General features: G+C 37.3%; 2 protein-coding genes across 3 annotated transcripts in view; one reads left to right on the top strand and one right to left on the bottom strand.

Moving 5' to 3' along the window:
* Positions 1-18,254, bottom strand: part of LOC121857302 (ubiquitin carboxyl-terminal hydrolase BAP1-like) — a 31,672-nt gene extending 13,418 nt beyond the window's left edge. The window contains exons 1-7 of the mRNA XM_042353291.1: positions 18,171-18,254; positions 12,654-12,797; positions 11,036-11,237; positions 9,291-9,380; positions 3,881-4,032; positions 2,667-2,810; positions 37-226 (exon numbers count right to left, since the gene is read on the bottom strand). Coding sequence (XP_042209225.1) covers positions 37-226; positions 2,667-2,810; positions 3,881-4,032; positions 9,291-9,380; positions 11,036-11,237; positions 12,654-12,797; positions 18,171-18,254 — 1,006 coding nt within the window. The remainder of the gene's footprint in view (positions 1-36; positions 227-2,666; positions 2,811-3,880; positions 4,033-9,290; positions 9,381-11,035; positions 11,238-12,653; positions 12,798-18,170) is intronic.
* A 2,130-nt stretch (positions 18,255-20,384) lies between these two features.
* LOC121857155 overlaps positions 20,385-25,611 on the top strand; it is a 60,204-nt gene continuing 54,977 nt past the window's right edge. Inside the window, exon 1 of one of the 2 annotated variants that reach the window (XM_042353046.1) lies at positions 20,385-20,516. In XM_042353046.1, the coding sequence (XP_042208980.1) occupies positions 20,501-20,516 (16 nt within the window). In that variant the 5' untranslated portion in view covers positions 20,385-20,500. The remainder of the gene's footprint in view (positions 20,517-25,611) is intronic. The other variant, XM_042353044.1, reaches the window with a different exon arrangement.

Below are 25,611 nucleotides of genomic sequence, written 5' to 3'. Positions count from 1 at the left end.
TAGAAGTGTAAATTACTGTGTATTATAAGCACTTACCAGCAAAGCTTGATGGGGCACTAGTGGGAGTTGAACCTGGGTTAGTAGTAGATGTAACAGGAAGAGCTGTGGTGACGGGTGAGGGAGCGACCAGGGCAACAGGAGGAGCAGCAGGAGTCAGGCGGACAACAACCAGATGCTGGTATTCACAACTGGTGGTTGGACTGCTCTGCATTGATCCACTGCTTGCCTGTTTATATGTACAAAAATATATATTTTACTTATGTCTCCTTATATTAAGATTTATTTTATGTATTACTGCAGAGAACATTATACAGTATTTAATAAAACACAATTTAAAAATATGAAGTGTTATACAGTACAGTACTGACCAACTCATACTATATACTCGTATCAATGACTCCTGTAAGGTCTCAAGTCAACCGGTCACCTCAACACAACTTTCCACTTCTAATGCTGTAAAGTACTTGAAAATATCTACTAACACAACCACTTGTAACATGAGTATTTCTTCTGTACTTTAACCTATCAATTTTTATCCAACAAAAACTTGCAAAACTTCTAACTCAGTAACTTAATCATATACAGTACTCCCTCTTTATCGACGGGGGTTACGTTCTGTAAACGGCCGTCGATAAAGAAACCGTCGATACCGTGATGGTTACGTAATTTTTCTAACTATTATTAGCATATGTTGAATAAATGTACCTTTAAGCATTAATGCGTTTCCTTTACGCATAACCTTAAATAATAGTGTATAAATAATAATATAATAAGTGGACAAAAATACTAGCAAACTTACGATTTCATTTATTGAAGTGAACATCGGTCCTTACAGTAAACAAAACAGTGTACAGTACAGTAAAAGTCCAAAAATCCGGCTGCCCAAGGCAAATTGTTTACCATTTATTATTACAACACTTTACACTGAAACGCGGGTAGTTTCAACAAAAATATTGTATATTTCCATTCAAGTATTTATTCAAGTCAATTAGGAGGGAATATTATTGTAATACAACAGTTTTTTAACTAAACCATTCGAAAAGTGATTACGGTAACATCTTTTGAACGAAAGAAAGTGAGTCATTGTTTTCGTCACGATTTGATCCCACTTTCCACTTTAATACGTACGTCATTTCAACAAAAATATTACATTTCCGTGAATGTATTATATCAAGCACAGTATGAATAGAATATCATTGTAATATAACAGAATTTTAACCGAAAACTATTAAAAAAACGAGTAACATCTCAAGAACATCGGAAGCATAGGTAAAGTCTTTTGTTTTCGACATGTATTTTATCCTATTTTACATTGAAATACATCACGTTTCAGCAAAACTACTATTTATTTCCGAGAATATATTCATTCAGGCGCAGTTTAGGTAAAATATACGTGTGATGTAATAATTTTTTAACTGAAAACGATTCGAAAAACACGTAGCCTCTAGCCCTGTTCAAGGAGAGGACTGGGAGGAGCTGTTTGGTGCTGCAGACGATGACAAGGAAAATGATTTTGATGGATTTTAATGAAAATATTCAGAAATATGGTATCGTAATATTTATTCAAGTCAATTAGGATATTATTGTAATACAATACAACAGTTTTTTAACTAAACCATTCGAAAAGTGATTACGGTAACATCTTTTGAACGAAAGAAAGCGCAAGTCATTGTTTTCGTCACGATTTGATCCCACTTTCCACTGTAATACGTACGTCATTTTAGCAAAAATATTACATTTCCGTGAATGTATTATATCAAGCACAGTATGAATAGAATATCATTGTAATATAACAGAATTTTAACCGAAAACTATTAAAAAAACGAGTAACATCTCAAGAACATCGGAAGCTTAGGTAAAGTCTTTTGTTTCCGTCATGTATTTTATCCTATTTTACATTGAAATACATCACGTTTCAGCAAAACTACTATTTATTTCCGAGAATATATTCATTCAGGCGCAGTTTAGGTAAAATATACGTGTGATGTAATAATTTTTTAACTGAAAACGATTCGAAAAACACGTACCCTCTAGCCCTGTTCAAGGAGAGGACTGGGAGAAGCTGTTTGGTGCCAAAATAAAAATCCGGCTAAATAATCCGTCGATAATCGAAACCGTCGATAAAAAATCCGTCGATAAAGAGGGAGTACTGTATCTATAATGTCTATGTAAATTAACTACCTGTATTCGTTGTCACTAACTAATTTACTAATTCTTTTAATATTTCACAATGGAAATACTAACTTCAAAATTGCAGTCTATAGAATGGGCAATACTGTACCATTCTCTACTGTACATGTTAATTATATATAAACACAGTACTATCCATTCTTCTTACAATCTGCTATCCTTTATTACTCTTTAAAACTGTATATCATCCATATGGCTAAATTCTCAACACTCGCAATCCATCACGCAATGGGAAAATGGTTTCGCGTTACGGAAAGATCTTCAGGAAGGGAACCCTTCTGTAACCCAGGGGATAACCGGTACCCTTGATTGTACCTATCTCCATCAGTACATACACCAATACATATCCACCCATCAATATTCACTCACTCAACACATCTAGAACAGCACAATATACAAATCAAAGTTCAGTAATTTAGTAACAAATACTGTATTACATAACAAGCAGTCTAACATTTGTACAATAAAATACCAACCAGTGGAGAGTTGAAAGCGCTTCCTGCCTCTGAGGCCGTATCAGTGCTGGGAGTAGACGGAGGACCAGGCGACGTTTCTATGGTCAAAGGCGTGGCATAATCCGGTGGGGCCGAGATGCTTCCAACTGAGGGCATGCCGAGTATCTGAAGAGCAAATAAAAGATAAAAGTGTACGGAAAAAAGAACGGAATTCTCCAGAAACTCGGGATCTGTTCCTGTGGGAATTTTCAATGAATGTATTTTTATTTGGGATTTTTGAACTGGCGATCATGTGCTGTTACAGTATCAAGAAAACTCATTCTTTCTCCTATATCTTACTGTCAAAACAAACCATATAATTGGTATATAGTACAGTACAGGAAACCCTTCGAATACCGGACTAATTCACGCAAGACATGTCTGTTATAGGGAGGATTCTATTAATGGGAGTTTTTCCTATTCCAACAATCAAAATGCATATCTTGTATGGTAAAAAAAATGCTGTACAGTACAGTACAGTGTGTCAAAATTCAACTTACTTTATTTTTTCCTCTAAGCATATTTTGTTAAAAAAAAAAATCATAAATTACCATTTTTAATTGTGTCATTTCAAATTGGGAGAATTCTAAATCTGCATACTGCCATCACTACTTTGGGTAGACTTTACAGAGAATTTCCTCTACCTTATCAGGTGAGTGTTAAACTCTATTTATTTAACACATATCATATATCCATGCATAAATAAGGCTTTGTTGAACCTGATTTGTGAGTTAATGAAAAAAATAAATAAAGATTCACTCATGGGTGCACCTGTTGTGATGTGCTGTTTTGTTACTATCTGCTGCCATTAACCAGTACTTACACTCTGCTGACCTGGGTTATCTTAAGGGGTATCAATATGTTGAGAATATGGAAAGTGAAAGATTGGTATAAAGAATTTATAGTTCAAGGAAGGAGAAGGGAAGGCCAAGAAAAGAGAAGGAAAGTATGATCAGAAGTAAAGGAAATGGACATGTAAGAGGCAGCAACATACAGTAACAAGAAAGCATGGTACCAAGTGCTTCAGGGAATGAGACAGCACTAACAGTTAGTGAAAGGAAATGCTGTGTTTATTCTAAATTATGAGCCAGCTTGTAGTAAAATGGGAAAAGATAATAAGTTTATTATACACAACTCTCTTTCAATACAAATCAAAGTCAATAAAGTTGAGGGACAACAAAGAATTTGACTCTGACCGCAGTGGTGTGCTCCCTCTTGATGGGAGTGTGGTGTAGCCCAGACACAGGGGTAAGCTCATGAGATTCACTAATGGGTGTATCAGCATAACCTTGAGCCTCCAGCTTTTGGGATGCCGCAACAGCCAAGAGTGACAGGTTGTTCCCTTCTTCTGGAGAAAGGAAATGTACAAAAGCCTAATGCAACAATGGTAATCATGTTAAAATATACATAGGCTGAATATTCTGGCCAGTGACAGCAATTATTATATTTGGTTATTACAGGTTGACAACCCTTTATCCGAAATTCCGAAAAGCTCTAAAAACCGAGTTTTTTGTGGGGCAATTTTTTTTTTTTTTTTTTTTTTAAACATAAGAAAATAAGGAGTCTGCAATAGGCTGGTTGGCCTGTGCATGGCAGCTCTTGTCGAGAGTTACTACCACTCTCTATCATCCATGAATCTATCTAGCCTCCTTTTAAGACTTTCCAGCATTCCAGCACTTACTACAAAGTTGCTAAGCTTGTTCCACTCATCCACCACCCTATTTGTGAACCAGTTCCTTCCTATCTCCCTCCTAAACCTAAACTTATCTAACTTATATCAGTTGCTACGAGTTCTATCCTGCTCCTATTCGTTAAACGAATCCATTGTTTCAATGGGATATTGGGTAATTGGTTCCAGCTCACAGAAAAGTACATACAAAGTATAAACAAAATGCAGTAAAGTACACTTACTTTGAGGTGTGTATGTGTAGAAGGCTCCTGGTTGATGATGATGATGGGAATTAGAAGTGGGGGAGGAGGAGAAGGGAGAAGAGAAGGAAGTGTGGTGGAGGAGAAGGGAGAAGAGAAGGAAGTGTGGTGGAGGAGAAGGGAGAAGAGAAGGAAGTGGGGTGGAGGAGAAGGGAGAAGAGAAGGAAGTGGGGTGGAGAGGGGGGGGGGGTGGGGGGGGGGGGAAGTGGGGGTGGGAAATCACCTTTGGGGACCATGTTGATGCAGTAATTCGCAATAAATTTTTAAGTTTAGTGTAATTAAAGATTATTTTTTAAACTGCTGCATTGCTATATATTATTTTATATTAGCTTAATTTCAGAATGACCAATAATTGTAACATAAGCGTAAAATATTTTGTATTCAAGGAGTGACAAACGATGTTTCCTCACTGTATATAAAGTTAAACTGGCTTTGGCAGATGGAGTCAGAGTGGCTGATGGTGCACAAAACTAGTTCCTATCTTGCATATATTATCAATATATTAACTAAATTTTAAAATATTGTACCCTTACTTACAACATATTTTTAATTAGGTATAAATAAAAATATTCAAATACAACTGCGATATTTACTCACAAATGAATGTAAACATAGACAGATTACTGCAATGGCAGGAAGTAATACATCAATACAATTATACAACAAAGCGTATTTGTTTGCTTGGGATTTAGATTAATCTGAAGTTTTTGTTAGATTAACCGAATTGAAAGAATCCTTATAGAGCTAATTCAGTAACGAAATTACATCGAACAATTGTTAACGAAGGACCACTGTGTGTGTGTGTATATATATATATATATATATATATATATATATATATATATATATATATATATATATATATATATATATATATATATATATATAACAGTATTACCGCCTAACGGTTTCATAACCGCGTTTTTATCGCGCATTTTTACGCCAAACCAGACTTTCACTTATACGGATTTTTTTCCCTCATGTTGAGTGTCAAGCTTCGGCCTTTATTTTAGATTTGCCCCTAGCCACCTGCTTTGTTTACCTGTTTTAGCTCATAAAATTCATACAAAGTGCTTGGGTCAGAATTATAATTTACATTGCTGGAATTCTTATAATTTGGTGATCATTTGAATATAAACATCATATATTTTGCATTAGACATACAAACTTTAGATAAAAAGTGCTATAGGTAATATATTTATCTTTTGTGCAAAATATATGACATTTTGTATTCAAATATTCGTCACTGAGAATCCAGCAATGTCAATTATCAATATCTAACTGGTTTGAGGTATTATTTATTACAAAATTAAAACTAATTCTGAACGCCTCTCCTTGAGACTGGTTGGTGGGGGTGGGGGGAGGACCGACGACCATCTAACTACCGTGAAGAATATTTTTTTTTATTAACTGAAGATATTTATTTTAACTCATAAAGAATAAATTACCGGTCTGAATATAATTTACATTATGGAATTCTTATAATTTGATGATCATTTTGGTCTCATCATATATTTTGCATTAGGCATTTTTATCTTCATCAGTCTTAAGAATCCAACAATATAATATCTATTATTAATATATAATGTTTAAAAACTCTTGAAGGATTGGTGGGGGTGGGGGAGGTTGGGACTGACATGCAGTTGAATTAAGAATGCTGATTGACCAGATAGTGTCTTGAGATTATTTTTTTTTGCTTCAACTAGAGATATTTGTTTTAGCTCTTGCATTCACTCAGTCACTGATTCAGAATATAATTTACATTGTATAGATTCTTATAATTTGGTGATCATTTTTGAATATAAGCATCATATATTTTGCATTAAACCTGCAAATTTTGGTAAATTACTACTAGTATATAATTATCTTTTTGTTAAAACCATATGACATTTTATTCAAATATTCCCTGACCTGAGAATCCAGCAATGTCTATCCTGCTTTGGGGTTTGAGGTATTATTTATTAAAATTTGATGGTTTTCTATTTAAAATTTCTCAGAGAGGAAGAGCAGGCAGTGTGGTGTGAGAGGAGGTGAGTCCGTATTTGAATGGACATTAACTAGCGACTGTATTTCTCTATTTCTCGCAAGTATTAATTGTGTGCATATTACCATCATAAATTAAGATATTTTACTATAGGTATGTACATACAAGGCAGGTTGGGGGTGGGCAGTTTCTGTGGAATTAACATCCCTTATGTTATTTGTTCTACTTCTTTCAGTTTCATAAGCAGGACCCTCATTTCTGTCCAACTTAGCGTTAAGTGATTGCAACTAACAATGACATAGCCCTTATATATATATATATATATATATATATATATATATATATATATATATATATATATATATATATATCTTATATATATATATATATATATATATATATATATATGGAATTTTTCATCATATCTGAGGCCTTGAACTTTAATCTTAAGATTCCCAGTCATCAAACATTACGAGTTCTTCACCGCCACCACAGCAGTGAAGTCAGTGATAGTGATAATTATAGTGAGATATAGACTATGGACTTTGGGGGTTTTGACAAAAGCCTACTGTAGCCTCTAAGTGCGGGATGATGGTGATACTGCAATTGTTACACAAGTGATACTGGTGAGGCCAATAATCTGCCCTTCTGCGGAATTATTTATCCCGTGTTTGACATCTTTCTCATCTGATGTTAAAAGCTAATATCCAATGATATTTTCTCTTAATTATTAATTGTGTGCATACCATCATAAATTAAGATAAATTTTTACTACAACATAGTTGTGTAAGTCAAAAAGTCAGGTTTGAGTGTTGAGTCTCTATTGGAATTAATCATGCTCTGTTTGTTTATAACCTTGGTACCTGTGGGTTCAATTGACTTCGGCGTTAAATGATATACTGTATAGATATAGACATAGATAGATGAATATGAATGCTCGAATGTAGATAAAATATAGATAGATAGATGAATGAATAGATAGATATGAATCAGATACTCCAAATCATGAATATAGATATGGACATAGATATAGATATATATATATATATATATATATATATATATATATATATATATATATATATATATATATGAATGAAACTGAATTATCCAAATATTATGAGCTTCAAACTCAGTGCTTCCTTACCGAGTTATCATAATAAGAAATTGAAGAGTGATGAAAGATGCAAGGTTGGTGAATAATGGTGCCTGTACAGTGTTCTGTAGGGAAGCAAGTAAGCATGTATTTAATACAGTCTAAATTGGCACAGAAAAGAATAAGTGTCATAGTTTCGGCAGAGATGACAACTCACTTACTGAACAGAAAAGTTCTGCAGAAGACTGTAATACTTTGCCCAGTTATGGAAACAGTTGCCATGACACTCTTTCTGAATGGACTTTTGCAACAAGGCCTGCAACACTCCCTGGGACTGCTCACCTGTATACCAGCATTTGGTACTTCTATTCAAATTCATCACCTGTTTTGCCCTCTTTCCATCACACACACCTTCCCCACAGGCATTTTTACCATTTCTAGATTAAGGAAAATAAGCAAATTCCAAACCTCTTGACCCAGCAAACCAAAGTGAGCCACGATGTATTTGTGGTTTGAGAACTTCAGTGAGGAAAGAAGCCTGGAGTGCATCAAGTTGGTGGGAATTAGTATAGTGGGTGGGTAGTGTTGGCCAGGAGCAAGAATTGATAGGCTAGCTAATTCATTAATAATGGTGGAGAGGTGTGGGTGCGGTAGTGTTGTGGAGCAGGGAGTGATGACTGGCTGACCATGGTGGAGAGGTGGTAGAGTGCGTTGGGTGGTGTTGTGGGAGCAGATGGTGGCTAATTCATTAATGGGTAGTGTATAGTGGATGGGCTGGTGTTGTGGGAGCAGGGTGATGAGCTGGCTAATTCATTAATAAGTGGAGGTGGTATAATTCGTTGGGGCAGTGTTGTGGGAGCAGGGTGATGGGCTAAGCAAATTCATTAATAATGGTGGAAGGTGGTAGAAGTGGGTGCGTGTAGTGTTTGTTGAACAGGGTGATGGGCTGGCTAATTCATTGTGGTGAGTAGAGTGGGTGGGTAGTGTTGTGGGAGCAGAATTGTGTTCAACAAATTCGACTAATAATTGGAGGTGGTATAATTGGGTGGGTGACTGGCTAAATTCATTAATGGTGGAGAGGTGGTATAGTGGGTGGGTAGTGTTGTGGGAGCAGGGTGATGGCTGGCTAATTCATTAATACAGGGGGATCCCGACTTATAAGTATCCTCAGGAAGCGGAACCTATTCTAAGTTAGGAATTTCATACTGTAAGTTGATGAGCTGTGAATGGGGCGTGGATAAATTCACTGATTTCTTGAATGCTGTATTTTTAGCAACCTAACCACACAATTCTGTACGGGGTGAGTTTAAGAAGCAATTCAGAGCCAAACTTGCAGCAGCAGAGTTACAAACCACCATGAAGATGGAAGTCAATTACAATAGAAACTTGAATGTTGTGACATCTCAGATACAGATGAATCGCCTAACATCTAATGCGGCATTTCTGCAACTGGGTCTCAAAACTGTACTTCAGCTATGAAAAAAGATATGTGGAGGCAATAATGTCATAAGTTTATAAATTCTACTTACTATTGGAAAATGTTTGCTGGCTAAAGGAATGGCAATATTTGTGTTAGATTCCATACATTCTCTCTTACCAATATCATCTTCCGGTCGTGATGTGTTGATGGGTTTGACTTCTCTTTTCCTGTATACCTCGGGTATTTTGTCTAACAAACTGATGAAGCCTTAAATTGTTTCTCTGAAATATAAGTCAATATTGTATCATCTTTCATAATTCACTGGAAGATTTATGCCACCCTCAGCCCCAGGATGAAGGAATACGAAATCTCTTTATATATACAACTGGATATATGAATGACTCTGTCTCTCTACTTAAAGAAATATTTGTGCAGCTGTATTATTGTTATAATTTGATGTCTAGTTAGTTAACTCTTTCTGTTTTAGGGGTCTTGACTTTCTTATCTATGGTTCACTGATGAAACAGGATTTAGAAGCATCGATCAGGAAAATCGTCTAATTAAAAGCAACTTGAACTGTTTATAGAAAGATTAAATGCAGACATACAGTACATATTCATTAACTATTATTACATATACAAAGTTTAATTTTATACATACATACCTGTTTTCTTCTTAATGCCACAAGTTTTTTCTTCTGTAGGCTGTTATTTTGAGTACGGCCATTAAAATTAAACCAGATGTAAATGATATGGTTCTCTACAGTATTTGCTACTCCAGGCCTCTCGGTTATGACACTGACGAAACTTTCTGTCAGTCTTCTCCCTCGACCACGGACCTATTGGATATACATGTAGTAAACTTTCTTATCTTTAACATTCCTTCAACAAATAATGAAATGCTAAATTTTATCAAATTAATAGCATTTGCCTTGAATACCTTCAGAAGTATCTTTCCCGTCTCAGTTAAAATGGGTTATTCATACTTTTTAAATCATTTGCACCACATATTCCTCAAGATACCATCCTGAAATCCTTAAATGTAGTACTTACATTCATCTTCCCTCACTTTTCTACTCAGCCTGGAACACAAGTACAAGTATCCTTGTCCTTTTCGGCACTGTCTAAGACTTCCTCCTCAACGGTTTAATATCTTCATGGTATAATACTACAATCACCAGAGCTGGGTCCCCAAGCTCAACCCCTCCTGCTGCAGGAATGTGGACAAAGGCTTTCCAGCCCTGTTTTGTAAAAGCCTGTTCAGCACTCTCTCCCATCATTACTAACATTCATTTCTTCTAGTGCTTTAACATATTATTATTTTCATACCTGTTACCTTTGAAATTACCAAAATCATGGTAATATTTTTTCAAAAATTTTACCATAAACTCTTCTACATAAATTTATATCATGGCAAAGTAAAAAACCACCTTCTTGTCTAATTGGTATTGGCACATATCACATCTCCCAAAATCATTCAGCCTTCTGCTGGCATAAGATATAAATAAATGAAGCATTCAAAGAAATCCTGGATATGATAATATTATATATGATTAATCAAAAGCAAGGGTAATTCTTAGATCAGGGTGTTTAACACTGATGTTCACTGAAAGAGCAATAAAAAACAAAGGGATTAAACAGCATACATAAAACACTAAGAAACAACTTGGACCAGCTTTTTGGAACTTCTATTAAACAAACTGATACAGCATGAAAGCTGATGGTCCTAACGCAGATGATACTGATAAAAAATAGTTTAAAGCAAGGAAAGCAGAGCAGGAAAGATAATAAATAAATGACAGTTAAGATTGGGGTAGGAATACATAAAAATTGGTCGATGAGGTGAGTTGCGAAGATTATTCGCTAGTGGCTACTGTACTGTACACTGTCTATCTATATGAATGTAAATAATAAACCTTTTACCGTGGTCGAGGTGGAAAAGGCTTATGACCATCAGTTCAAAGACCAGCCCCGCTGCTGAAGACATAGATACAAATGAAAGTTTCACATTAGACGTGCGACTGCTGGTGGGCACTCCGGGAGTTTGTCTGATGCTTGGCCGAGCCTGAGGAGCACGTCCTGCGGGTTGTGTCGCGTTGCCAGCTCTGGTGTGCCTGTCGTAACCCTGTAGAACATAAATCATTGTGTGGAATGATGGAGAGAAAATCAAAGTGAAATGAAGATGATTTTTTGTCCTATCTCTTGATTAAAAGACCCCCATCTCATTAAGTCAGGTGATAGTGAAGAAGATGTGTTGTGGGCTTCCTTCAGTAAGGAGAGGATCACTCCATGTCTGTTTGAGAAATAAGCCTTTCCTAAAAATTCAATAAACTACTCAATTTAATGAACAGTCAACTACATACTTTGATGTGTTTCCTTGATAGACCTCTATAACCTCTCTAATTTAGCTAGCCAGTTTATGAATTTCATACTTGGAACTCATGACTTTTACAACATCATGGCATTTAAACTCTTACCAACTAGCCAGGCTGAAAAGATCCGAGGACTAAAAGAGAACCCTGCTCCCAGGATCCTCTGATAATGTTAAAATGCATAAAATGATACATATGTTCTCTTTTAAAAACTGCCTGACATTTTTTGGCCTCTCTGAATAATTTAGTGATATTTAAACACGTATTGTGTTTCCTCTACTGTGCTGTCTGATTTTCTTAAAATATTGCAACTTTAGTAAATATTGAAGAATAGTAAAAATATTATACAATAAATAAGTTACAACAAAAATACTTATACATTTTATTCAGTAATAACAATAAATGAAAGTTTAAACACGATTACTTCATTTTTGCAGATCCTGGCTCACATTCAATGCCGAACCTGGCTGGACGCCAGTGCTCCTACCCTTTCAGCTCTCTCATTATGGGTTCCTTGGGATGGTGTTATTTTCTATGTGTGGATGTTGTGCATGTAATAGTACAAATAAGTTTTATATCTATAAATGGGTTGTCTTCACTGTACTTCTCTTTTCTGGCTTTGACCCAGTGGCCACAAGCGGATTATAATAGTCGACTAACCTGGCTGCAATGCCATGATTGTCACTTTTAATGCCAATATATCAGCACCAATAATAACAATAAATCGGTGAAATAAAACGGGAGAAGTTACAAACTGGTGACGCTCGTAACCAATTATACGATTTCAAGCTCATTCTTTGTTTAACGGAGATAACTGTGAGAACTTCTGACTGAACCCAATTTTACGTCTAGATCTTTAAAATCGGATTACGGGTCAGATCAGTTGCTGTACTGAAGCAGAATTTATACACAAATTGTTAATAGCATATGATGATGATGATCAACTAAATATAATAGCCAGAAGAACTTAACCTCATATAATTCTTTACACTTACTGGCATTGAATACCAGGATTTTTATTCTGGCATTTATCTATAATCCTAAAAATAATGGACAACAATTGTCAGCAGGCTGTGACAACATGTTTGGCATCTTGGGCTTCTAAAAACTATAAGACAAGTTCTTATGGAGTGGTTTAAAATCCCTTTCCTCTGGCACCTGGGACTCACCCTGGAATCTGGCATCCCATGTAGGAAACATGAACAATTGTATCTCCTTTGGTTTGATATGAAATCATGACAAACATCCGAAACCTCTTTGTTAGCACTCAATTGTAATCCTTTCAATACCGTACCTAAGTTTCTTGTGGTCATCTGGAAAAATTATTTGGGGAATGACAAAATAAAACCAATAACCATTACAATGCAACTTGATTCAAACCTAAGAATACTTACGCACAAGCTACAATAAGCAGGAATATTAAATTCGTGATGTTTTACAAGCACACCATTAATACTTTGGAAATGGTACGTAATAAAATACCAGTAATGTGTACCTTATTCTCTGGGTTCATTCCAATTTGTCCTTGTGTTTTGGGCGGAAAGGAATTGAGCCTAGATCAGTGTTTGAGAACATGAGTGAAAGAACAGACACCAGAAGTGGTAGCACAGCTGTTGGGCACCATCTGTCAGTACAGTACAATATCATAAGTTATCGCCTGAAAGTGACAGATATTACATGCTGTAAACACCTAATACAGGCGCAAAAACATGCCTTGTTGTTTTAGGACACCATCCAGGGTTATATGTAAGGTCAGCATTTCGCTGCCGACATCAACAGCCGATCAAATCAAAGAATAATGAGTATTTGCTGCAGTCCTGCCGGATAACCACTTTATTATGTTTTTACTTGTGAAGATTAGATACCAATGGTTTGTTTCATTATGGTGTGACACTGATGCAGGGTACAGGATCCATGAACTTTTACTGTATACGTAAAATTTTAAATGGTCCTGTACTGAGGCCTAAAGTTTCCCAACATTTTTGTCAAGATACTGAATGATATGCTGTGCTGTTAATTTATTTGTTGGACACTACAAGACTATTCTTAACAAACTATGGCTACAGACAATGAGCTACAGTAAGTAATTAAGTTGACAGCATCACTTTGAAAAGATGATTTTAGCTATTTAGGTCATTTTATACAGACGGTTTCAATTTGCGAATTTAAGTTCGGGTGGCGGAACCGTCAGTGTTTAGTTTTTGTCTTTAAACATAACAACACCGGTGCTGACTGAGCATCAAAGGGCTTCCTATACTGGAATTTGGTCGGTTCTATAAGAAAAAATTTTACTACAATATAACATGTTTGCTATAATAAGAATAACTTCTATGGCTAAATAAAGTACTGTAGTACCTGTACTGTACTAAACACAATTTATATATCTAATACTTTTAGTTATCATTGTTACTGATTTGTTTTCTGAAGCAATTACCCAAAGACAGTGACTTAAGATATTTTAAATAGATAAGTACATCATTCTTTAACAAATAAAAACATAAATGAAAATAAAACCAGTTAAAAATAAACATCTCTAAATTATTTATACGAGGCTGGTATATTATTTGAACTCTAATGTACATGCAATACAGTGACTTACTGTTGAACATCTATTATAAATTAAAAGGCCTATATATGTAGGGTACCCCAAAAGCCATTTTGGAGTTTTTCTTTCTAGAAATTAGGTCAACTACCACAGTGATATACTATTAAGTCTGAACCGTGATCCAATTAGTGGAGTTTTTCAGGAATGGAACGCCATAAATGAGGGTGCCTATGCAGATATACTGTACTGTACAGTATGTGATGCAAAACACAGGTAACATCCAGTGCAGTAACATATAAATATACCCAAAACCTGTTTACATATCCTTAAGAAAAAGACAATCACAAATATTAAATTCTTTGTAAATAAATTGGATCATAACAAAGGGTATGATGAAGATGCAGGGTGAAATTGTCAAGACTGATAAGGGTGATTACTTAAGTTGCTCATACAGTAGCAGAGGATACTCTTTAACACAAATCTGCTGATAAAGTCATACCAAAAAAGTTCAGGTTTCTGTAGTTCTTTAACCATTCAATGGCAGCCATCATGTTAATGGTGCTTGTGTTTTATTTGTGCTGCGGGTATCAGTAAGAGATCTTTAGCTGTCACGTGGGGCTCATATAGTCTAATCTTTCCTCGTTCTAGCATTTTGGGCATATATTGATGACACATTTTCATCCTTTGAACATAGTGTCTTGGATTCTCTACGACTTTTCAGCCTGGGATCTGCCTCTCTTCTATCCATGCAGAAAATTAATTACAGTACTATAGTGCTTTCATCTCATATGTCTTCTGTAAACTGAAATAATAATAGTATAATGTAATTCATTTCAAATTTCCTTAGAAAGACTGTGCTGATAGCGGCTATAATTCAGAAGCATAGAATGGACCCATACCTCACTTCCATTAGAGTACCAATACCCTATTTTACAAACTTTAGTACCATGGTTTATAAAACTATTTTCTACTCAGAAACGTTGTGTTTCTGTACATATGTAATATTCCATGGGTCAAGGGAGGCTGGGGACACCAACTCCTGTTGCCTCCTTTCTTATGGGGAAATTTATCAAAGCAACCGTTTTCCCATTATGTCGTGGTTTAGGAATGTAACCGGGGCGCATTGGCGAGAGCGCTCTCTGTATTAAGAAATATATGACATTGTTGCTGGATGACTCTTAACTGCAGAATCCAGATTGGGCTGCCTATATAGTTGTTCCATGTCTTTAGTGTGAATGAGTTATTTTTGACATATTCAATATAAAATTATTGCCTGGTAATGAGACTTTATCCTCACAAAGACTTTCCTAATACTGTAATGAAATATGGAGCCCGTGGATCAACCCTGCGGTGTATCCACATGGGCCTGGCATCCTGGAACCAGGAGTTGGGTTAGAGGCAGATGATTTTAATTACAATTATTTTTGGCCCAAGCGTTGCTATTAATATTAGTGGGTACAAATAAGTTGGCCATATACTGTAATGGATTTAAAATTATTTTCTGTCATTATCTTTATTTTGATGAGGAAGGACAGACCTACAGGATCCTTGCAACCTCATGTCAATAAAGAAAATCAATCTCTCTCTCTCTCTCTCTCTCTCTCCACCAGGCAATAGCTCTAAATTTACTCTGGAAAAAAAAATGGAAGGTTTATTTCTGTAGCAATGATGAATAAACCGTCTTCAATTTCTAGCAAATATTATATGGATAACAGCACTATACTGGTAGGGCCAATGTAACTAAATAACTGCTAACTGTATGTACCTACTAAACTCGACAACAATTTAACATTACTTTACCTGAAGAAATAGCAAAATACATATACTTTGTAGTCAGATTTCTGGAGAATTAGTATATCTCTCAACCTGAACTCGCCTCCCATGTCCTCCAGCAGCGAAGTGAACAACCCTATAAACAGTGCAGTATATGTTAGCATTTCATTTCCATTCAGGTGTGGGCTGGACTGTATTTTCTTTAGATTCCTCAATAAACTGCTCTTACTCTTCCTCACATTTCTTTCCTCCTAACTCTCAGAAACTGATCTGTTTCTAGGCAATGTCACTTCGCCTTCTATCTGGCATGGGATTCTGTGCGACATCTCTGAATAGGGCACAAACTTGGTTAAATTCAATGACAGTAACAAAACTCAATATTGCAATTACACTTTGTAAAAATGAACGATCTCCACTGTTGTTTCAGAGCGCTATCATCCCCCAAATTTGAAATAAATATGTTAGGTTTGTTTAGCTGAATCTGTTTTTTAAGGTTAAGTTACGTTTAATTTAGAAATAATATATTTTAACACATGCGAGATATCGCCTGGGGTTCTATATTATATAAACATACCCTTCTTTGTATTTATTTAAGCAATTAAATAAATAGTAAGGTGTAGTTTAAGTTCCATTTCCAGAAGAGTTTGTTGATTTGTCTTTATTTTTTGGCATACTTATTATTTTGATGATTTTAAATTTTATTAAAATGACAAATTTTACTAGGCATAATTTTAATTATTTTATTTTTTGTTACTTTCTATCCCTTCACTATTCTCCTCTAAAGCGCCATTTTTGTTGTTTCCTAGAATCTCTTCAAGAAACGTTTCCATAAATGATGGTGAACGCTTCCACCTCATTCCCTCCTCACCACTGTGGTGATGTATATCAACATAATATTAAGTTAAGTTGTTAACTTTGTTAGTCTAACAATAAAACCTGACTTTCACCAGCACAACCTATAGGTGCTGTTGGAATCAGGATACTATTGTCGTTTCCGTTTTGTTTATTAACTTATGTATAGTGTGTGCAAAATGTGTGATTTCTACAAACCCTTCGGGTGGCCAGCTAAACTACTGCACTTTACCGAAAATATAAAACAAGGCCATTTCAGCTGCAGAGCACTTACTGACCTGATGCCACTGATGGTGTGAGCCCACCACCTGTCAGTGTTGTCATACTTTCTATGTCATTCTTCAACTTCCGCCTGTAACCTGGATCACTTTTCGAGTTCAGCCCAGCCATCTGCAAGGTTGTTTATATCTACTGGCATGGATATTAACATGGGCTATTAGCCAGTGTCCTGGGCCTTACAACAGGTCTAACATTTTACACTGAGGCAGGTGGGTGAGGTGGCAACCTCAGCCACTGGCCCTGTATCCCACACACAGGACTAATATAATAACTGGTTTAATTAAACACACACACACACATATATATATATATATATATATATATATATATATATATATATATATATATATATATATATATATATATATACCTGTGGTATGGATGTTTGGTTCACACTCAGGATGGGATGGGAAAGGAAGCTCTGTGTAGCTCTCTGTAGCCATGTTGTGATGGATGTACAGTGAAGTGCTGGGAAGCCTTGTGGTTACAAGCGTGATAGAAACTGGTTGGTGAGGATGCTCAGGAGGGACAGCCTGGGTCGCCATGCTCTCCAGCAGGGGCAGGGACCTGTAAGCCCAGGGAGTGGGGGTAGGGCCAGTTGCTGAGGCTGGCCTTGGGTAGAAAGTGGAATCTGGTCAGGTCTTATATGGCAGGTAGGCGTGGCTTAATGGTTGACCTCCGTCATGAAACTGGCGCTTCTGGTTGACTAGAGCCTCTGAGCTTTTACTAGAATTCTTGGGGTCGGCTACTCGCGACAAACGTTTTGTGAGAGAATCCACTACAATCTCCCCTTCCCTCAGGCGGTGTAGAGAACTTGTTGTCTGCAGGGGTTGCATGCCACATGTGAGGCAGAACGGCGAGGCGTGGGTTAGAGCCGGCCTCTGGCCTGGTGCCAGAAGTGCAGGCACCAATCACCGGTAGCCCTCCTTCCCCAGACATTTTCAACCCATCTGACGATTGCTCTGGGGACTGAATGGGGTGACAGTACTCCAGGGCCAGGAAGCACTTCCTCTAGAAGATCATTTTACGAGGAGACAGACCGTCTAATTTTATCTAAACGACCTTGAATAATTTGTGCCTGATTTACCTTCTTCTCTGGCAGCAGAACTTCCGGCTCATTGTCAACACACTAGGTCCTTCTCACACAGTCTCCAAAAATAATTTTAGTTTCTTCCTTAGAATTTAAGGACACTTATGATACGCCTCCTTACCGTTATTTCCTTGGTGCTCCTCTTACACTTCGTGACACATTTAATCGCTTGTCTTTAACTACAAGCCATCTCCTGGAGCCCACAGAGTCGCTACTGGCTCTACAGTCCATGGTTGCGAACTTTCCCAGTAACACCATCATCAACCGTGGCCTTATGGAGTGTACAACATCAGGCATGTCATTTATAAACAAACAAACAACCGGCAGGCTATTTTGCCCTGTGGTTACCCCCATGACACCGGTACAGATGACGATTTCGTGCCTTCATCACCGCCGCGCGATTCATGTAGAAAGTCTTCTATCCGCTGGGACATTTCCCTTTGAGTCCGTGCCTTCCAGTTTGATTTTTGTACTTTCGTGGGTGCACTGTCAATGGCAAAATCTGCGTTAAATATTGTCGATATTACCGTTCCAGGCGCGGGTCCAAATATCAATGCAGCCAGGCAATTGTGTTAACAAGAACGCCCTGGCATAAAACCGTGTTAGAATCACACAAGGTTGTTCATGTATTAGATGTTCCATCGCGGCATCTCTGATAATAGCTCAGAGTACTTTACATAATTATGCTGGTCAGGCTCACCTGTCTATAGATGTTCGTGGGGTGACTATCGCCTTCTTGAAGATACCTAGGACTCCATAGGCACTGTTCACTGGGGCCATTTTATTTCATCCAGGGGCATTTACAAAACAGGACATTCTTCCAGAGGGGCTCAACCGTCGTTGCACAACTCTCTTGTAGCCTCAGGATGCACCTGCTCAGGTCCGTCTTATGGACCTTTAGCCTAGACAGTTTGGCTACAACCACCCTCCTTTTACTGTGAACACAATGTGGGTCAGTGCTGTGTCCAGACCGTCTGTCCTCAAACGGGAAGGTTGGTTATCCTCTTGTGAACATTGAGGAAAGAAGCTGTTCAATGCCTCAGCTTTATCCTGGTCAGAATCTGCGTAAGCTTCTGCTCTTGCGCCTCAGGTCTGTTACTCCTGCCGGGCAATGGTTCGACTTTCTGGCATTGCGCCTGTTGGTTTGACTGCCTCGCGTACAGCCAGCCTCTGGAACTCCTTTTCAGCCCTCCTACACTCTATCTTTTGTGGTTTCTGGCTCTTGCATACATCCTCCTGTCTTGCTCATTGTTTGACCCAAGCCCACGTCTTGAATTTCTGGGTTTCTTTAATTTGTCGACCGCCGCAGTGGTTCATGTAGGACTCCTCGTATTCCTAAAGCACTGGGTTTGGTCTTGGGTTTATCGATCAAATGGGTCATTTTACTAGTTATGAGATATTCAGCGTAGTGTCTGCGTTCTTGTGCCTTAATAAGTCAGGCCGTTTGATACCCTTATCTCTTCCTCATCCCATTGCAATTTCCTTTTAATATTTTTGCACCTTGGCGGCCTTATCTTGACTAGGTAACAGTTAAATCTGAATGACTGGCAGGTGACTGGTGCCAACTGGGGCAGGTTACTTGGATTTGGCCACCATACCCTCCTCGTTTGTTATGATGAGGTCAAGTGGCTTGGAGGTGTTTGCCCTCTGTAATGTGTCGGGTCTCTTCTTTGGAACAGAAATTATCTCTCAAGTTCTACAAAAAAAGTAGCAGGGTTATTCAAGTCATTCGGGGTTGGACTCTGTTTCTCCAGTCGATGTCGCCATAGTTAAGTCATGATAAATAGGTTGGGTAGGGTTGAGCATCGCCGCATTGTCTATTAAGGTTCTTAAGTTCCTTTGATTTAGTGGGCCTGGTTTGGGGATCTGTAGATACACCGACGATAAGTAAGTCCCCTCCTTTAATTTCATTTTGAACTCTTCAATCTCCTGTACCTCGCCTGGCTGGCTCTAAGTCTCCTGGCGTAGATAACCACCCCTCCTGCAGGATTCTTGAGTTAGGTTCGTAAATGAGTCATATCCAGCAATACTGAATTCACATTCCTCTGGGTCGATTCTCCTGTTCTTGTACAACAGTTCTACAACTCCTACAATATCTGGTAGTGTTTCAAACTCCTCTCTCTTATCAAGGAACGTGTCAGTATTAGTGTACATGACATTCAAGCCTTCACTGTAGATGACAGATATTATGTTTATCATTATTGGGCTGTCGATTCCAAGTGAAAATTTGGTTTTATTGCGACATCTTAAGTGGATATGTGGGGAGACTTTTATTTTTTTTGTGGATTGCAAAAATAGAATTGTGCTTCCCATCCAAAAAGATTTGGCATGAGATTTGGCCGTGAAATGGCGCGAGTGTTGGCCGTGGAGTCGTCGTACACCGTGAGCCCAGGAGCCACACAACACTCACCCTCAGCCCAGGAGCCACACAACACTCACCCTCAGCTGCTGTAACAGTCCTGCAGTAACCACTAAACATGGAGAACCAACAAAGTTAGTAGTTTCATGCTGATTTGTCAATTTATATGGCGTTGAAGTGAAGTTGTTACGACTATATAGTGTGTTTACAGTCTTAACAACATCACTTAGTCTGTACTGATGACTGACACTATGGGTGTACAGTACAGTATGTGACTAATGTTTCCAGGGCAATATATGTCTTCTCGTTGAAAGACAGTCGTTTATTTTTGTCTTAATAATTAAAACTGCGGGTTAATGTATATGACTGACCCGCGAGCGAGTTATTTTTATTACTATTTATTTTCTTACATTATTTTCATCAGTCAGTTGTGATATGATAATAATTTCTTGTGCAAATTTTTCGTTTCATGGATAATTAGGAGCCTAGGCCCACACTAGTTTGTCTTGCGTGTCTTGCCAGCGGTAATGAGGCAGCGCTCGAGAGAGGAGTCTCGTCTTGTGGGTTAGTCCTATATAATTACCAGACGGCGTGCAGTTTTTTTGGGTATTATTGCGTTTACACACCGCACCACATTCCTACCACTAATCTATTATCGTATTCTAATAAGACGTCTAATTATAAGATACTTTTCATCTATTACATTACCGTCGGAAATGTATAATAACGGAGATAGCGTATCCAAATTTTCTCTGTTTTCTTCCATTAATCTTCCTCCATTATCGCCTGCCTCACCTCCAACACTGTGTCTCTCCTTCATAAACCATCCCCGTACACGTCACGCGGCCAATCAAAAGCTTTTTTTTTTGCAACCAATTAAAATTATTTTTTATATAATTTGCGGTATTTTTGACCCAATCAAATTCGAGTTTTATTTTGGGTCTCATATTTCGAAATTCAAGTTCAGTTCCGACCATGGAAGTCTGCGACGGGTGTCACTTAAATTATATGGAGCTGATTGCGAGTTTTTGGGAAAAAAACGTAGAAACTATAGCATTTTTTCGATCACATGGTGTTCCTCAGTAAAGTGTACTAAGAGCAAGACAATGTAAATATCTCCAAGACCAACATATGTGACGTTGGGTAAGAATCCCAGAATCCAACGATGAACAAGAACCAGGCCAATAAGGTAAGAAATAGGTGATTCCATCATATGGTGAGAGTCAGTTAGGTTAGGTTAGGTTTGGTTTTTGTTTTTCTAGTGTTTTTTGGTGTAATTTTTATTCGCTTAGCCATTATTTTTTCAGAAAACATCCCACAAAAAAAATCGATAAAAAAACCCGGCCAATTTCCGCCAGAAATGAAGGTCATATTCGGTCTAAACACACAAACACACTAGACAAATATATCTTTACAGAGTGGGGTGTGCTTATGCCAATTTTTTTTTTAACATGATACAAGCAATTTACTGGCCAGATGGGTTTTTGCTTGTGTAAAGGTACTGTGTGTCCGGCCAGACTGTAAACTTAACTTGTAACGTGAGTGTAGGGGGGCGTGTCCGTGTTGGTTTAACTTTCCAATTTATGAAGTGAAATGTCATATATTAAGTAATATTCCTATTAAAGTACAGTATTACTTGAGGTTCTTGAGATGCTAAAGTTTCTCAGTGATGGACAATGGGATTTATTTTCAGACCAATACATTACAGTAATTCATAAAATATTATTGATTGTGGAAGGTACTGGACTTAATTTCTTATTATGGAAAATATTGTAACTTAATTGACAATGAGAGAGTTGCTGCGGTTATTCACTGAAAAGTCACTTGTAGCGTAGGCTGTGTAGATCTCTCACTGAGGATGGAGGTGGGAAATGAAACTCACACTGGCGTTTTCTATATACGTATATGTTATGTGTACAATACAGTGTTAGGGAGTTGCTGTGTGGTGAGGAGCTTGTTGAGAGGAGGTCTTGTCTGTATGAGAGCGTTGAGTAGAATGACTTTCACGGCGAGGCTGGGGGTATTTATACGAGTCCGCCGGAAGTGAGCGGTAGGGTCGGCTGGTCAGCGACAAAATGGCAGTTGTAGGGGAGTGTATCCACTACACTCTCCTATATTTTATTAGTTTTTAGATTCCATATTTGAATAAGGACCAATCAGTATTTGAGTTATTCCTATAAAACACTGGTCTTATCAGTGGTAAAGACTGAGGGGCACACACATTAACAAGTTACTTGAGAAAATTTATGAATAGAAGATAAATGTTTCCTAAGGTAAAATTATCGTTTTGGATGCACCTATTTGGAATTAGGTCAGAATCGTTCAAAACACATAAAAAACCATCGTAAAAACATAATTCAACCTAACCCAACCTAACCAAACCTAACCTAACCTAACCAAAACTTAAAATCCTAAATTTGGCTGCATGACTGAAATTATAAAAATACCCTTTCTTACTCAAACAATAAAATTTGGCAAGAAATGTTGTTAAAGTTTTACTTTCAGACAACAGAGGAATCTTAGAAATTTTATCTTTGCAATCAATCGTTTAGACAATTCTAAGACACTTTTGTTTTATGACGTTTTCTTCGCAATGGACCTAACCTAACCTCCTAACTGACATATATAAGTCATTTGTGAGGGAAACGTCACAGAAGAAAAGTGTCTTAGAATTGTCTAAACGATTGATTGCAAAGATAAAATTTCTAAGATTCTCTGCATGATCGAAACTAAAATAATAAAGAAATGTTTTTCATACATTATTTCCATCATCTCACGTTGTGAACATAATGCACGACCATGGGCGAACTCGTTCATCCCCGAATGTGATGCTGTCGGGCGGCTGTGACGTATAAAGCACATTAAGCCCTTTGTGCCTTACATGATTTTGTGAGGTAACACCATATTATTCAATAAACACTGTACTGTATATATACGTAGTCAGTAGGTTATTGACATCCAACTTTAAATATCTAGGAATAATTTCTCACAGCAACACATTGATTATTTTGTTGTAAAAGATAATTATTTGCCTACTTAATGGAATATTTTCCCTTCGGTTCTTCAGTTGAGAATCACGAAGTAAAAAAAGCGTTCTTTTACGTTACTTCGACCGTTATCGATTGAAAAGCACAAATCATAGCCTAATATAACCTTTGTCATGGGTTGTCATACAGTGAAGTCACAGAGTGGCTGGTGGAGAGTTGAGAGGGGCTGGGACGATACCATTTTCAGTTGATAACTTTCTCTGCTGACAAAACTTCTCAACTTGGAAGTTGCAAAAAACCATTTTTTAGTGTTTCCACACAAAAAGACTGTCCATTACATTAAGCATAAAATATTGAGCAAAATGAGACCAAATTAGCAACAGTTAAGATCTAAATATTAACCCATCAGAAAATAAACATCAAAGCGAATAACGCGTCGACGGGTGAGTCATCAATATTAACCGCATTATCTGCCCCAAGCAAAATTTTAATGTTCTAAGTACAGTACAGTACAGTACAGTACAGTATAGTATAGTACAGTAGTATATTGTATAGTATGGTACAATATAGTAGCGTACAGTACAGTACAGCTGCTCCCCGACTTACGACGGGGGTTAGGGACCGACATCCAGGTCATAATTCGAAAATGCTTAAACAACACATAGAAAATCTAAAATGGTTGTCTCTTTTTCTTCTCAGCACCACAAAAACTCCCACTTTTAAGCTTGCCAGCCATTTTAAAGTGAATTACAGATGAAAATTTTGTCTGTGTACTGACTTTGGGACTCGAAAATACGTAATTTAACCAAATTTTGGTACGACTGAGGCAGGTCGTAAGTGCGGGTGGATGTAAGTCGAGTAGGTCGTAAGTCGGGGAGGAGCTGTACAGTATAGTACAGTACAGTAAAGTGGAAAAAACTTGTGCGGTAGACTGTAGATATGCACTCCACGACTGACCCACGTGACTGACAGGTCCGACACGCATGAGGTGTATAGTACCTGTACTTTGTTTACACTGAGGCAGGCAGTCAGTGACTGCATCCCATGGTGGCAGGTGCGTCATATATTCCTAAATGTCGCTCATAATTCAAACTTTTATCTAATGTTATGAAATTATGAGTCATATTGAATTAGAGGGGCAGCACCTGTAAAATATTGAGGGTTTCTTGTCAGGGGGAACCAAATCCTAGTTTTCCCATATGTTATAGTACATTGCTGTATTTGATATATGTACAGTACAAATATTCATGTGACAAACGGTGTTTCAAGAAACATAACCCGTTCATATAGCAATGGATGCCTTTATTTTAATTTTTGGGTTTCAGTTAAGAAAGAACAATTTGGAGACTTAAGTTAACACTCACAAATTTGTGGGATATACTGTTGACTTGTCACTCACTTCATTATATGACCAGCCAATAAACGGAGGTCTCTGTGTCATGTTATACTCCTGTGCGTGCTCAGACTTTTGAAGAGGAATTTGTTAGTTGCAAGATGGTTTCTCTGTATAAATAACGGTCTCTCTCAGAACTGGAAACCATTCAAAATGTTTTTTTTTTAAATAACACCGCTGCAATTGACACTTTTCAAGGCCTATGGTGTTGTGCAAGCTTAGGTAAAGTGTCCAAAGTGTGGTGTGCAGACTGCTATTATTGTGAAGATAAACACATTTAGTTCTTAAAGAAACAATGCACAGTTGCCAAGACAAAGATAAGGTTAGGTTACATTTGGTAATTTTTGTGTACGTTTTTACCCCAAGATGTAACCCTACTGTAATACTTCACTTTGTACAATCTAAATTTTATTTCCTTACTTGAAATTAGAAAGTCAAATTACATTAACCCGAAACATAAATTTATGACACAAATGTTTTGCTCTATATCCCTTTATAAAAATCAGTTAAGAGTTTTGTTGTTGTACTCTACTGAATCTTAATATCAATCTTAATCACTTCACTTACTGGATTAAAGCACATCCGGTAACTTATTATCCGACCCGTATCATGTGTTGACCAAGAACTTTCTCGAGTGTTGTTGCTGAATTCACCAAGAAAGATAGGAACAGTGATGATAATAAGGAGACTGAAATTCTTAGATAAATTTCAAGTCGCCAACCCTAGTCTTCCCAGATTCTGTAGACTGTCTAAAATTCCTAGAGATGATGTACCACTTAGAGCTATACTGTACTGTAAAATGGCTCAGTGGATGGCTATCCCTTTACGAAGATAAGTTCTCTAATTCAC

The sequence above is a fragment of the Homarus americanus genome, unplaced genomic scaffold (genome assembly GCF_018991925.1).
Source record: "Homarus americanus isolate GMGI-L3 unplaced genomic scaffold, GMGI_Hamer_2.0 scaffold20465, whole genome shotgun sequence".
NCBI lineage: Eukaryota > Metazoa > Arthropoda > Malacostraca > Decapoda > Nephropidae > Homarus > Homarus americanus.
This window is presented reverse-complemented; position numbering and strand designations above follow the sequence as displayed.